Here is a 15,207-nt window from a genome sequence, read left to right as displayed (position 1 = left end):
TTTCTATTATTATCGTCATCTAAAACAATCCGAACTTAGTCCCTTCTGATTATTCTATTTATCTTCTATGTCTCCGTCAGCTCGCTGTTCTATAATGAAAAGTCGTGTCAGGATATCGATCGGCAGAACACAATGAGCAGCATCCAATTGATTAGACTTGAAAATGCCTGAAATGAATGCAAACAGTTTGAAACGAGACTCATCGCTCAGTTCGTGCAGAGAGCCGTAGATGGCTCGCAGATATTGAGGCCATTTTTTGCAACCTTTCTTGGTAAGCCGATCGTCGATGAGTTTGCAGAGTAGCGGCTCCGGCAGGGATACACGTGACAATATCATGGAAGCGTTTGTTTGTGACATCTGGTTAGAGTTATTACTGTTGAGGACGGTGAACAGCAGCTGCATCGGAAACAGTGCCAACAAATCTCCGGTTATTGTATGCATTGGAAGTAATCGCTCCTGTAGGGCATCCAAGCGTTGACGGTATATGAATTCAGCCTTCCATGGTAGACAGCTTTGTTGGAACCACTTTAAACGTGGAATACAAGCGGGAAGCAAACCGTAAACGGTTTCCATATTGTTTGTCGGGAGCAGTTGACGTAATTGTTTATTTTGGATAATTTGGTTGGTCCTGATGAGGGGGTGGTTTTGGAAACGCTGTTGATTAAATGGTATTGTTAAAAAGATTACATTAGAAAATACCTATCTATCATCAACGCATCTTTCGGAAATCAACTGCTGCAGTACCGTGACGTGCTCCAATTCCGTGCCGTGCCTAATGTCGCGTTTTTTCTAAAACCTATTATTGTACTATCATTCACTTCGCATTATTATTTTAAAAGCTTCATTGCGTTATACACAACGTCGGGGTATATGGTAAAAACGGTATTTTGACCCACTTTAGGACATAGTTTTCAAATTTGGCGAATAAGACATATAAAACTGCGAAAGTTGGTAAATATATTTTGTAAAACGGTTTTCGGCGATTCAGTCAAATAATGCAGCACAAACGACAGTCGACAGGCTACACAATTGTTGGTAAATATACTCATGCACAACATCGGCTTACATCTGACCATCAATACAGATCTCTTAAAACCGTACCATTTACTAAGAAATCAGTTAAAATAGTATTTCTTCATAAAATACCTTTTTGCCTTTCTCAATAGAAAGGTATTGCAATTGCTCTGAAAACCGACTTTTTAACGGAGGCCCGGAGAGCCGAGTGACATATACCATTCGATTCAGTTCGTCGAGTTCGGCAAATGTCTGTGTGTGTATGTATGTGTGTGTGTATGTGCGTCTGTGTGTATGTACGCGAACACAATCTCACTCATTTTTCTCAGAGATGGCTGAACCGATTTTCACAAACTTAGTCCCAAATGAAAGGTGCAACGTTCCCATAGGCTGTATTGAATTTCTAATGGATCCGACTTCCGGTTCCGGAATTACAGGGTGATGAGTACGATCACGCAGAAAATGTCGATTTTAATAAATTCTGCAATGAATTATAATGGTGAAAATTTTTCCAAAATGTGACCACAACTGCTTCGATTTGTAGTACTAGGTCATTAACAGCTATTCAAAGTCTTTTTGGTCACATTGGCCACCATCATCGGTTCCGGAAGCCCCGGCGGAAGTATCCAAATTCAGAATTACAGTCACATCGGTTTCTCGGAGATGGCTAGACCGAATCAACCAAACTTAGTCTCAAATGAAAGATGTTGCGTCCCCGTAAATGGCTATTAAATTTTATCCCCAATCGACTTCCGGTTCCGGAGTTACGGGTTGTGGCGTGCGATCACATATCAAATTGTGATTCAAACCGATACTCCGATGAAAGCAAAAAAGTTAAAAATTTCGCTAAAATGTCTCTCAAACAACTTAAATTTGCAGTTCTAGGTCACCGACGGCCAAACAAACTTTTGTTGACTACATTGACCACCGTAGACGGTTCCGGAAGTGCCAGGGAAAAGCGGCCATCTTTCAAAACTAGCAAACTCATATAAGTTTCTCGGAAATGGTTGGGCCGATTTTCACAAACTTAGTTCCAAATGATAGCTATATTAGCCCCACAGATATCTGTAAAATTTCGCACGGATAGCTTGTATGGTTCCGGAAACATAGACTGAACCGTCCGGTCACATATGAAATTCCCATATAAGCCGGAACTCAAAATTTTTTTCAAGGGGGGCCCCATGAAATTTTAGAAATCGAATTCGTATTTTTGATGCCAAACATCTTTAAAATGCATGAATCGTCAAGATTTTATGTTATCACGAAAATCGACTTTTTGGGACTTTGCCGATTTTACACCTTTTTCAGTTCAATATTACCGTGGCTGTTTTTTCTTTTACAAAATTTTAGAACTCGAATGATGATTTCTTTTCTTGTATATTTGTCATGTCATGTATAATAATAAAATGTAATATTTGCATTTGAAAACTTTTAATGAATATAAACAACGCAAACATTCTCGTGTTTATGATTGAGTAAGGCACAATTGCACCGCTAGGTGGATTAAAACAGGTTTTTTTCTAGTTCCGCCACTCAAATTTCATTTTGACATTTTGACCATGGTAACAATTTTGCCAACATATTATCGCCCACTTCGTGTATACTTGCAGTAATTTAATATTGTTCGAGTAAACTGTAATATCATAAGAATAGAGAATTATCAAATTCTATTTTTCTTCTAGCTTTCTCTTTTGATTCATCCATGTTATTCCTATTAATGCGACTGAATTTCTGAATAAATACTTGCATTCTCAATCGTTTACCATGTATATGTCAAGTCATTCCAATCGCGTAAGATACCAGTGGATCATTGATACGTCTCGTTCTCGATTGGAATGTCAATGTCACTGTCAGGTAAATGGTAAACAAACAATTGAAATGACAAGTCATCATACTAGAGATTCATGTCTTCAGCAAGATGACATCAACTGAATAAAAATGCTCGTGCGAGGAACCAGCACTAGGAGGTTTAAGTGCGTCGTATTTAAAATACCTGCGTATTTTTAATATAATTAAAGTAATGAATGAAAGTAATAAAACTATGTCTGTTGTACTTAATATAATACTTCATGTAATTAATGTCTTTATAGAAATATTTAAAGTACATAAAAGCGGTACTTAAAATATGTTGCGTATTTAAAGTACAAAAGATCTGTGCTTAAAAACTTTCCGGTAATTAAATTACGGTCAATTTGTCATGTACTTTTTAAATATTGGCGGTACTGATTTATGTCGTTTCCCGGAATACCATTTCCCGGAATATCATTACCCGGAATGTCCCATTTCCCGGAATATCGTTTCCCGGCATGTACCATTTCCCGGAATACTATTACCCGGAATGTACCATTTCACGGAACGTACTTTTTCTCGACATTTTGTTATACTGTTGAAATGTGAAGTACTTTGAGAACATTTGCATTTAGAACTATGTTGCTACCCAAATTTGTTTGGTTCCCTTCACAGCTTGTCTTTGCTCGCTATTTTAATTTTACGCGAAGCGCTGAAAATATCATTAAAATCAATATTCCATCATTTATAGAATATATATCCGTCTTTCAATTTCATTTCTTTCGTTTCTCTTAGTCTTAAATTTGCCAAAAATAGCCAAGAAAATTGATACAGACATCATTATTATTAACTAAAATCCTTCGTACGTCGCTGGAGAAAATAATTTAGAATATGATGTGAATATTTCAAAGCTCGTAGTTTGAAGTGGACTTGAAAAAAACGCGTTTGAAGTTTTTAGTACGTTTGGAGTTCGCCTTCCATTTTCTGTTATATAATTTTATTGCAATAACAAAATTTGCAAATCCCTCCCCAAGGTTTAGGGGTTTGACGGTATTGCAAACATCATCAAGCATCAATTGCTTTAAGATGGGTATTGCATTACGCCTCGATAGTGGTGTATCGAGGAGACCGAGAGGGCTTATGCGCCTTTTTTATGTTATATGTTTCTTCATACTCTGCACCTGTGCATACCAACGCTAAACCACTGGTCTATGCGCGGTGGCGAGACCGACTGGTGGATCGACGTAGATTGACTTTTGCTGTGTGCCTTCTTTGCAAATATTGTTCTATTGGTGGTATTCGTGGACGGGGCTCACGGAGGGTGTCATTGTGTGTCCATTTATCGGTCGACTTCGTCATCGTGCATATACTTATTAAATTGATTTAATAATTAAATTAATTTAATAAAGTAGAATAAGGAGAAACCTATTACTTGTAGCTTTGTGGTGATCGTAGTTTTTCGTACTAGTGTGCAACTGTTATGTGCTAGTCGTATGTCTATCTATGTATATATTCGTCTGAGTATTTGTGACAATTGGGTCAGGGAATAGATGCAGAACTGACGTATATGATAGAATAGTGGCTGATACTTCTCGTGATCAATCTGAGCATTTGGTTCTATTCATTCGGGAAAGTCGGGTTGGATAAATTAGAGTAAAATAAATTTACCGGCGCACGTGAGTCATCCATTCCCGACCAGCATAGCACGATGAAAGCATTTGCTGTATTTGGACGAGTTTGATTGCATGTTACATGTGTTTTTCTATTCTACTTCATTAGTCTGTTTCTTTTGTACATCTATTAGTTTGCTTTTCCATTATTTATGTATACCACAATAGTATTGTTCAATTTATACACTTCTAGTCAAGCTCATTGCATCTTTTTTATTTATTCGGCATGTTACGATTCCTTTTATTAGTATATCTCTACTATACGCTATCCATACTCATATAGGTACAAACGCTCGTGGCCTTTGCGATAATACAAACCTGGCCACAAACGCGACCATGCAATTGCAATAATCCACATATACTTACGCCCGCGATTTCGCCTACATAAAAACACCTCCGTAGTTAAGTAAACGTGGCATCTTTAAACTTCCAAGCGCGGTCTCGATCATTAACCCACCACTCGCGCGATCATTAAATGGTCACGTCCGAAAATTTTACCAGTCTGGACTAATGCATTCAGTTGAACCAATAAAAAAGTGACGCTCATATTCCCTAAACAACACGTTCCATGGTGACATGACCTGGAACCCAAGTGATATGGGGAAACCATCTGTACCATACACTAAAAATTAAGCACCAGATTCACGGTCCGTGCGCGATCACGCTGCATCATTATAAAATCAAAATTATACACGCGAAGTCACATACACGTGACAAACACATTAATATACAAATGCTTGAGCCCATCGCGACCATCCCCGGCCCCTACACCTGCGATCTCGTAAACATGATAACATCCCGGTGATAAAGTGAATGTCTCAGCTCCTATAAATTTTCAAACGCGGTCTCTAGCGTGAACCTAAAAACTCCCACGGTCGCACGATCATGAATCGGTCACTTCCGGATGTTTCTATCCTTGATAGCAGACTAGGTCCATGCCTTCAATTGGATCAATTAAAAAAAGAAAGCTCTCATATCCACTGGACACCACCTTACATGGCGACATGACCGAGGACTCTAGTGATATGGGGTAACTTACTCCCTGTCAGAATGTGAATTGTACACCAAAAACTATCAGAATGAAGGTCAGCATCTTAGCTGTACACAAAAAAAGTATTAGATTCACGGTCCGCGCGCGATTATCCAAGAACACACGCGAATGTGCGAAAGGCACACGGTTATAAAATAGAATTCATACACGCGAAGTTACATGTTAGCACACGCGACATACAAACGCACACGCGATCGAACACGTTAACTACAAATGCTCGAGCTCTTCGCGATGATATACGCGATCGCGAGTCCCCGCACATACCTGAACCGTACAATGAATATCACATTCAGAATCACGGACCGCTACAATTGGCCTAATGCAGTGTTTTAGTGGGCGACATTGCCTGCCTCGTCTGCAAATTGTAGTAGCTCCAGTAGGACAACTCTCGAAAAAAATAACAAAATTTGCAAATCTTAAAAATTCTACAGTGGTATATTATGCTTTTCACCGAAAACATACCATTTTAAATGAATCTGCAAAATTTGGACCAAATATCAGGCAAAATATAGGGCCTGTTAATCAGAAATTAGACAGTCATGAATTTATTCACCCCTTTACTACCTGCGGTGGGAAAGTTGGAAAGTATTTGTTACTATTTTGGTACCCATTTAATTCATTGATATCCCATTGGGGTGCTTTTTATTCCCCAGATTTTTTTAAATCCTCCCAAGTTGCTAAGCTGTCATTCGTAAGCTGTTCATATAATGATCAATTTAAATAAATTTTCCTAACATCGCAGAATCGAAAAGATTAAATCTTTAAAATGACAGTTTTGCAATCTTGTCGCTATCTGTTTTTTTACCACAATAACCACTCAAGATCAAATAAATTAAAAAAAAAAATTCAACAACTTTTCATGTTCTAAAGTAGGTAAAATTTCCTGGAACACAATTAGCTACATAGCAGGTCTTCTAAAATAAGTTTGGTCGGTGAGACGAGTTTTTTTTTAATTTTCCGCGAAATGATTTTTCCGGGAAATGATACATTCCGGGAAACAGTTTTCCTGGAAATGATACATTCCGGGAAATGGTACGCTCCGGGAAACGATATTCCGGGATATGGTACATTCCGGGAAATAGTTTTCCGGGAAGTGGTATTCCGGGGAATGGTATTCCGGGAAATGACGCACAACCCGCGGTACTTAATGTACTTTATGTAGGGTTACCAAATGGACTGAGAGCAAATTAAGGACATCCCTGCAAAATGTTATGCCAGTTATGTCACTTGAGCCAAAATTCTGAAAAAAAACAGTCGGAATTCTGACTAATTTTCCAGAGGTTGAACTAGGATGTTGAATCTCAATCGAGACAAATTAAAATGATGTGCCAATACCAAACGAAAATACCACTCTGGCCAAACCTCATATTGAGCTATCCAACAAATTTTGGTTACTTATAAGTAAAACAAATTTTGGTTTGCCATGAGTCGCAGAAAGTATGCATTAACAAAAACATTAACAAAAAATCACTGGAAGGAATTGAAATTGATTCTCTTGGAAAAAGTTGATCTGAATAAAAAAAATCAGGGTGATTCGTCAAGACGTTTTTTAATCTGGTAAAAAATTGAAAAATGGAGTAAATCGCGAATCGTTTATTTGTCAATCGAAAGAACATTTTTTGCCATTTATTTTTTGAAAACAATTTCTTTTAAATGTTGACCATGTTGGCACTTCAGGTAGTCCATTCGACTGGTCCAATTTTTGATGACGGATTCGAGTATTTCAAGTGGTATCTGGCTAATTACTCGAGTAATGTTGGTTTCCAATGCTTGGGGATGTCACCGCCGCTATGTTTTCTGCACTACGTGCTGGATGTGGTCGATTTGTACGCTAATCATCCAATAACAAGAACTACAACGCTTACTTTTTGGTTGTATGGCGAATAGTTGAGTCAGTTGGCCGATGATGTCGACCATATTATGGTTGGAGTTCACTAAACACATTTCCCACAGATCGCTGATTTTTGAAATATAGTTAAATAATTTGAAGATGGTGAGCCAGTGTAACGTTCCATTATGAAATGGCAAACAATACTAATCTACAATAGCATGACAGTTTGCAGTTGGTACCCGTTAACTACTAGAAAATGCCCTGTTAAAAAACTTCATGTTGAACCACCCTGTATATGCCAAGGTTTGAGACTAAAATTAAGGACATTTGAAGTAAAATAAGGACGCTTTCCAAAAACCTCGAAAATAAGGACATGTCCTTTAAAATAAGGACGGTTGGTAACCCTGCTATATGGTACTTAATGGTACTTAAAGTAACTAAGTACGACGTATAGCACTGCGTCGTATTGAAGATTTAGTACTTGCCCCTCGTACTCGTGTCTAATATGTATGCTTATTTTTCTCATACAAGGCTATTTGCAAAAATTTAGTCGATTTCGAAATCTTACGTCAGTTTCAGCTACTGGATTAATATAAAAAATGTCAGGGCAAACATCCATCTCGAGCTATTGAATTGTGTAAGATCGAATGGATTATTCAAAAGTACTGCCTTTTGACTGAATTGACAGCTTATACCGCTAGTTTATAATATACTGGTACGGCAGCGAAAGTGTTTCAACGGGATTTCATTCAATTGTTTACAGAATTATTTTATACATATTTTCTCGAATGGTGAAGTCCGTCCTATGCAATAACAGTATTTATTCAAAGGGGAATCTGAGCTGAATAATGCCGCGGGCAGCAACAAACACGAGATCAACAACGATCGGGCCCAGTACCACTAAACAAACCGTCATTACCAAGAGTGAAGTAACAACGATTGCCCCAAATGCCTCCAAACCAACAACCAACATCATCAATAAAGAATCAAATGCCGATGGAAATGGATTTACAACAGAGAGTTGTAAGTTTAAGAAGCAAATAAGAACATCCGACCGTGAGCATCATGAATGCAGTACCGATGATGACATGGACGAGAGCAAAAACGCGAGACAGGACGGTCATTTGGTACCTCCAAGGTGCGGGAGACAACGCACCTAATATTTCACAGCCAAGGAAGAGAATCTTAACACGTAGCGGCAAGCTGCGGCAACAAGACCCGATAGGTAGGCATTTTGAAACTTAATTTTAATTTTTACATGGTATAAAAATCATCCCACGGCTCAGTTATGCTTACACATCGAGCCGTGTCAAATAAACAAGAAGGAAAAAAATATGTGAAACAAGCTTTGCTACCTACACTCTTCATTGAGTAGAAATAATCGGCCTTATTCTGCGCGGCGTGTGACGTGAGACAACTAATCTCACCTCACTTTACGTGACTGTTCTCACCCGATTCTGAGAGTCGACTCGAGTGAGGTGAGATTCCCCATTGCGGTTAAATGGGCGTCTCACGTCACCCGAAGTGACTTCAGAATTGGGTGAGGAAAGTCACGTAGAGTGAGGTGAGATTAGTCGTCTCATGTCACACGCCGCGCAGAATAAGGCCGAATGTCAAGAAACGGATGAAAAGCTTAAGGTTGCACAGAGAATGCGCAAAATTTTCAAACGAAAAAAGCAGTTTTTTTCCACACCGTATGTCAGATCTTCATAAAAATTAATCAGCGTATGTAGAATGTTGTTACAGTACTGCTGATTGATTTTTATGAAGATCTGACATACGGTGTGGAAAAAAACTGCTTTTTTCGTTTGCGAATTTTGGGCATTCTCTGTGCAACCTTAATTGCAGAAGATATGACAGAAATGTGTTTTCCCTAAATCGTACAATATATTGTGGTCATAGCTTATTGTATGATCTGCGATGTAATTTTTTATATAATTTACGCAATTTTACTTTCATCAATTAGTTATGATTACAGTAACATAATTTGTTCAACAAAACATGACGTATTTTAATTAAAATATGTTTTTGAAAGTAGTTCGCTACTTTCTCCGGTTTTTTTTCTTCATTTCTGTATTCTGTTCTGTATGTTCAGTTTCCACAATTTTCTGATTTATAATGGTTATATGTATCTGCAACAATAATTTTGTTATATAATAACTGTAATAAGAGTTTTTCAATAAAACTACTACTAGCTTTACAAAATTTTATGTAAATTCGTTTAATAAACATAAAAAATATTGGGTGGGCCAAAATATGTGAGGTGGCCAAAATACCTCTGTTACCCTAACCATTTGAACAGTTTGGCGCACATTGCACAAGGAAAAAAACAAACAAAACCGCATGTACCGAACTGTCAAACGCAGCCTTTCGCTTTGCAAAATGGCTAAAAGTAGCAGAGATTATAACCAGGGATACCAGGTATATTTTTCTAATGTCTTCACATTTCATAAAAAAAATGTCTTCATTTGTCTTCAACGGCCAGAATATTGATTTTGAGCCAGAATTCTAACAGAAATCAGTCAGACATCCGGAAAAAAATGTCTTCAAAATGAAAAACACGTCTTCACAACATTTCAAATGTCTTCAAAATGAAGACAAATCTTCAAATCTGGCATCTCTGATTATAACTACTAGAGGTCGCATGTCGCAGTTGTGTTGCGTACCCTAGCACGGTGTGGTAGTGTGACAAAAAATTACAGCCACCTTTTCAAAGCCACCATTTAGCTAAGCCGATGGTTTTTCCAGCTGGTATTCGGCATGATTTGAATCGTGATGATCTAATAAACCGACTGATATTCTTCTTTTAGAGTTTTGAAAAGGTTTAAGTGGATAATCTGGTGGCAAAACTGAACACAATTTTTCCTACCCATACTACCAAGCGTTCAATTTTAACACGTGCTCAGAAAAGGTAACTTGAGCCTTAAACCGCTCAAACACTGCTAGCACCAACTCCTAGTCGATTAGCGAATTGAGCATGTAGGGGATCTGCTATCACGAAGTGAGATTGCTCCGTTGGCTTAACGAAGCGGTTGAAAATATGGAAAACCTCGAACGCACTTTAAGTAATGGATTCAAACGATGTGGTTTACATCCATGGGATGTGGATGCAGTTAACTATTCGTCACTATTGTATAAAGCATCAACATCTATAGATTCTACTTTTGAGTACAAATCAAATGGCAAATTTTCAAGTGTACAGCAAGCTACTAGCGCACAGAAAAACTTGCTGACAGAAATTCAAAATCATATGACACATCAGCAAGTGGATAATTTTTATCGCAGTGATTCCTCCGGTGAGTGGCTGGGCAGCGCTGAGGATACTGGGATTTTTAAAGTCTGGCAGAGAATTAAACATGTACAAAACAGTTCCCTATTGATACCAACACAAGTACAGGCACAGGTGTAAAAGAGAAGTTCTCTAGATGCAGAACCATTATTCAGATGCTTCGACGAAAACCGAGGTGATAAATTTTTAACTGCATATTTTTATAATTTAATAGGATCCATTTTTTCCAGAACCACTTATCGAAACGACACCATTAGATCTGTCTCATAGTCCAGCCGAGCACCTAAACGTATTGGGTGAGGTTTACTGCCCTCCTAAAATGTTACAGAAAGCTAAATCAAAACCAAGATCGTAGCCACATCCACCCTCGGACGCGACAAGTGTTGCTTACGATGAGTATCTGGAAAATATCGAGAACATTAAAATGATTGATGTGGAAGGAAAAGGAAAGAAAGAAAACTGAACGACAAATCAAGAGAAAACTCCAAACTGACAAACATGCTCAGCGCAAATCTAAGCGCCTAAAGCTGAATCAATTCTGCAATAAATTCTGTAAGTTTTTAGTCAAATTCCATTATTTAGTTCATTTTATGGTATACGGTATTAGAAATTATTAAGCGCAGTATTCGGAATCATCCCCCTAAGCTGCGCGGTATTATATATATTATATATATTATATATATTTAATGTGAAGTGAGCTAACGCGATAGTCGCAACCATTTATCGAAAATTTGAAATTTTAGACTAACTTTTTAATTGAAACGTTCTTAACCTCACGGTGTTAGGGCATGTCACGGTATAAATAATTTTCGCGCGAAAAAAAAAAAATCTTCATGTAGGAAAGGATAGATTCAAAAAAATCCTAGATTCGAGTAATTATCAGCCATATTCTTGAATGATTGACTATTTGGACGAATGTGGATCATTCGAATCCACCACCCGTTCAATCCTGCTTGATTGAGTATACATTCGTTCGATAAAGCAATATTTCGAAATGCAGAATAAAGCTGTATATTAACTTACCGCTATCCCCTCTAGTACATATTTCATCACGAACGCCGGTGTATCGTACTGTTTTAAATAACACACGTTCAGAAACGTGCACAAGTTTGAAACGTAGTTCGCTACTTGCAACGATTCTTCAGCTAGATCTTCCTCGACAAATTCCATTTCAAAATATTGCACCAGCATAATGAACCACAAGTTCGCTTGCTCAAGACCTGTCTTTGGCAGGAAGCACACTAAAAATCCACTTCCAATTACTGTTGACCAGTCTGCCTCTAGTACTACCTTATACATTTTCTGCTTGAGTTGCTGAAAGTCTTCGTTAGTGGTGCCGGTTTCAAATCTCCACACAAGATGCGACATTATCTCAGTAACCACAACTTCGAAAAGGACTAACTCAATCCGATTCATAGTTCTCAAATCATAGAACAGCTTCAGTATTTGGCAAAGACCTTTTGTATGTTCAAGAAGCATTCTGAGTACGGCTAGTTTTAATTGTAAGTCCAATTCACGGCGAAGAAAACTAGATAGAATTGTTAGCAACATTTCGATGGCTTCTGGATTTTGATTCATAACGCTCAGAAGACTTTTAAAAACTTGATCATATATCGTCTTCAGCTGCAATTCAACCCAGTAATGTCGAACGGTAGGGTCGGGTGCGATGAAAATATCTATTAGATGATCTGCTAGTCTCGTTAGATCGTCAGCTGTGGTAAGCATGTGGTTGGAGAAAGCACAAAGTCTGTTGGCAGTTTTTTTGATTACTGATATTATAATTTTCGTATTCAGTTTTTTATTTGCATCGAATGGAAGCAGTTTTGCCGTTTGAAGTATTAATGAAACAGTTGCCCGATGATCTGCTAGGGCGGGATGGCCAAGTATCATTGATTCGATGTGTAAGAGCATGGTGAACGGAAACTTCGCCATCTCTTCTATACTGTTTTGTGACAGGCGCTCAAACCTGAAATGTGTCATCCTAAATTAAATAAATTCATAGATATAGATAGAAAAGACTGATAATTTTTCAAATAATTAAAGATTATGAAAATTTTTAAATGTATATCTTTTCCCTACTTTTTTTATAATGAATGATAAGTACAGATCGCTGCTTATTTTTGATAAGAGTTGCTTAGGACATGGAAAATATGAGTTCCTACCAAATCTACCTATACTAAAACCTCAACAGTATGATAGCCCTCAGCGCCGGCTCCCATCTCCCAACGTTCACGGGGAAGAATAAAGTATATACAGAAAAATAAAATAACCCAAAAAATAAGTTTTTTAAGTTAAATTTAGGTACTTTTGAATTTTACGTCGCTTTCGCACTTATTAGTGTTGTCAAAAACAAAACGAGAGATTCGACTCAGCCGAGCTCTTCCATGGAATCAGGTACTTTTGAGTTGTTTGAGGTATACTCACAATTAGGCAAATTCGATTTAAATTTAAATATATTGGGAATTTAGAAGGGTTAAGGTCTAGGATTCGTTCCAAGCCAGCGATGCGAACTGTAAAGCATAGTTTGTGATCTAGTTATTTAGTTATTCTTCAAGTACACGGTCACTCGAAAAAGAGAAAAAAATCTTTAGTCTTTGAGTTTTATTTTTCAACTCTAGGCAGCCGACTACCGAGAGTAACCTGTTTTCTGAATAAAGGCGATTTGAACTTCCAACAGCCGGCCGTGGGAGTATTGCCTAGAAAAGTATCCTTATCTGCGCAATTGATCGGATCACTATTTATTGTACATCACGGTACTGATGGCAAATCACAGATCCGGAACCAAACAATGGTATCGAAGAACTCTCTTTGCGTTTGTCCAATCACGATTGGTCGGTTTGGCTTTTCTTCCCATCAGTAAGACTGCGTTCGGTAGTGTATAAACCGCAACGGAAAATAAACTTTCTACCAAAGTCGTTACAACGTATTTGTAGGCAACCCACACTTTTCCAAGTTACATGCAACGACCATATCATCAATGTATATCATAATATAGGACTGTTTTCCCTTGCGATTTCGAATGTACAAGCACATCACTCTGCGCCTGCTTAAATTACATTGATGTGAAAACGCCAACGATCTCTTTGTTCCATGCTTGCGTGGGCTGTTTGAGTCCGTAAATGCATAGTTTGAGATGACATATTAGCGCTAGGTTAAAGCCCGTAATAAACAACCAACCAACCAACCAACATATTATCGCCAAAATTCCACACCTTTCCCGATTGAAAGGAACGGCCGCGCTCCATGAAACACCGCGCTAAGCCCACCTGTCATAATAACGCGATTTTGCATAACGAAGAGCTAAATGATAACACATGTTGTTCTAGAAAACAGCCCTGCGTTATGCAACGTTTTGTGCAGGTTGATTATACCAGGTGCAATTGGTGCCAAATTCACCATGTTCAGTATAATTCAAAAGTTCTTTTTAGATTACAGAATTGATAAAATTGGTTAAATGAGTTAAACTAGTCAATCAAATTCTATTTTAAAAACTATCCTTGCATTGAAACCAAAATTGGAGGATTATTACTATCGCTACATACTTTTTTTCAAGTGAAAATCTCAAATACAAGTGCTAGTTACGCCAAAACCTTACTGGCAACCTTACAACGGCATTTAGGAAGCAGTTGGTGCGGCGTGCACGTTTCAGTGAATCTCTCAATATTGAGACATTGTATTTATGTCGGGCCATTTAGCTGTGAAGCAATGTTAGTAAACACGGCTCACAGTAAAAGTAAAATTTACGTCGACTTTTTCAGCGGGCACAGCCTAATTAGCCTGTGTACGCTGACGAAGTCGACTATCAACTCGACATAAATTGACTTCTACTGTGAGCCACGTTTACAAATATTGCTTCACAGCTTAATAGCAGTACTGGTAAACAGGGCTCACAGTAAATGTCCTTTTATGTCGACTTCGTCAGCGCGCACAGGCTAATGTTTCGTCAGGCCAGGGACATCACGAAATCGTTCAGGTGGAATATTATCGTTACAGTTACAGAATCGTTTTTTCTGTTGTTCAATGATAATCAAATTTGAAACGATCAATAGGAAAACGATGAAACCCATCGAAGCTAAATTCGGAAAGTACTAATGAATCTTGCGTTTGAGATAATCGTATTCTAATCAACGATATATCGAACATTATATTTATGGGTTATTGAGTGCAGAATAATAGGAAATATTTCGGCGTCTAGATCTTTTAGGAACTAACCGAACACTTCATTATTTAAAAAAAAATATGTGCGCCCCGACAGACTGGCTCAGCTATGGATCTCTCCCATCTGTAATAACAGCCACAGGATAAAAACGAGAACCGAAAAAAACAGTAAAAATGGCGTGTATCAACAAACGCTGTGGAACAATTACTTTCGGTACTGGTTTACGTAATCGCAAATACATTGCTTCTCATTTCAAGCATCGATTTAGGTTGTACTTATACAAACAAAGAGTACCCAACGCTGATAAACTTTATACATTTTGAACTAAAATTTGGCTTATGAAAAACTGCACAAAACTGCTTTTTCTCAATCCGTCAAATGACAGCGGCTCTTCCCTATTGGGAT

General features: G+C 37.9%; 1 protein-coding gene across 1 annotated transcript; it reads right to left on the bottom strand.

The window, feature by feature from the left end:
• Positions 1 to 44: 44 nt before the first annotated feature.
• Positions 45 to 12,011, bottom strand: LOC131688010 (uncharacterized). The gene is made up of 2 exons (XM_058972134.1): positions 11,667 to 12,011; positions 45 to 654 (listed from the first exon to the last, which is right to left on the bottom strand). Exons 1-2 carry the CDS (start codon positions 12,009 to 12,011, stop codon positions 55 to 57), a joined length of 945 nt encoding a protein of 314 aa, XP_058828117.1. The 3' UTR covers positions 45 to 54.
• Positions 12,012 to 15,207: the final 3,196 nt, after the last annotated feature.

The sequence above is a fragment of the Topomyia yanbarensis genome, chromosome 3 (genome assembly GCF_030247195.1).
Source record: "Topomyia yanbarensis strain Yona2022 chromosome 3, ASM3024719v1, whole genome shotgun sequence".
NCBI classification, from domain to species: Eukaryota; Metazoa; Arthropoda; class Insecta; order Diptera; family Culicidae; genus Topomyia; species Topomyia yanbarensis.
Note: the sequence above shows the minus strand (reverse complement) of the source record. Positions and strands in the feature narration are given on the sequence as shown.

Excerpts from the sequence above, each read along its gene's own strand:
- LOC131688010 (XM_058972134.1), bottom strand. The coding sequence starts at position 12,011 with ATGTCGCATCTTGTGTGGAGATTTGAAACCGGCACCACTAACGAAGAC. Across the intron at positions 655-11,666 it reads ATGTACTAGAGGGGATAGCG|CGTTTCCAAAACCACCCCCT; the intron begins GTAAGTTAATAT and ends TTTAATCAACAG.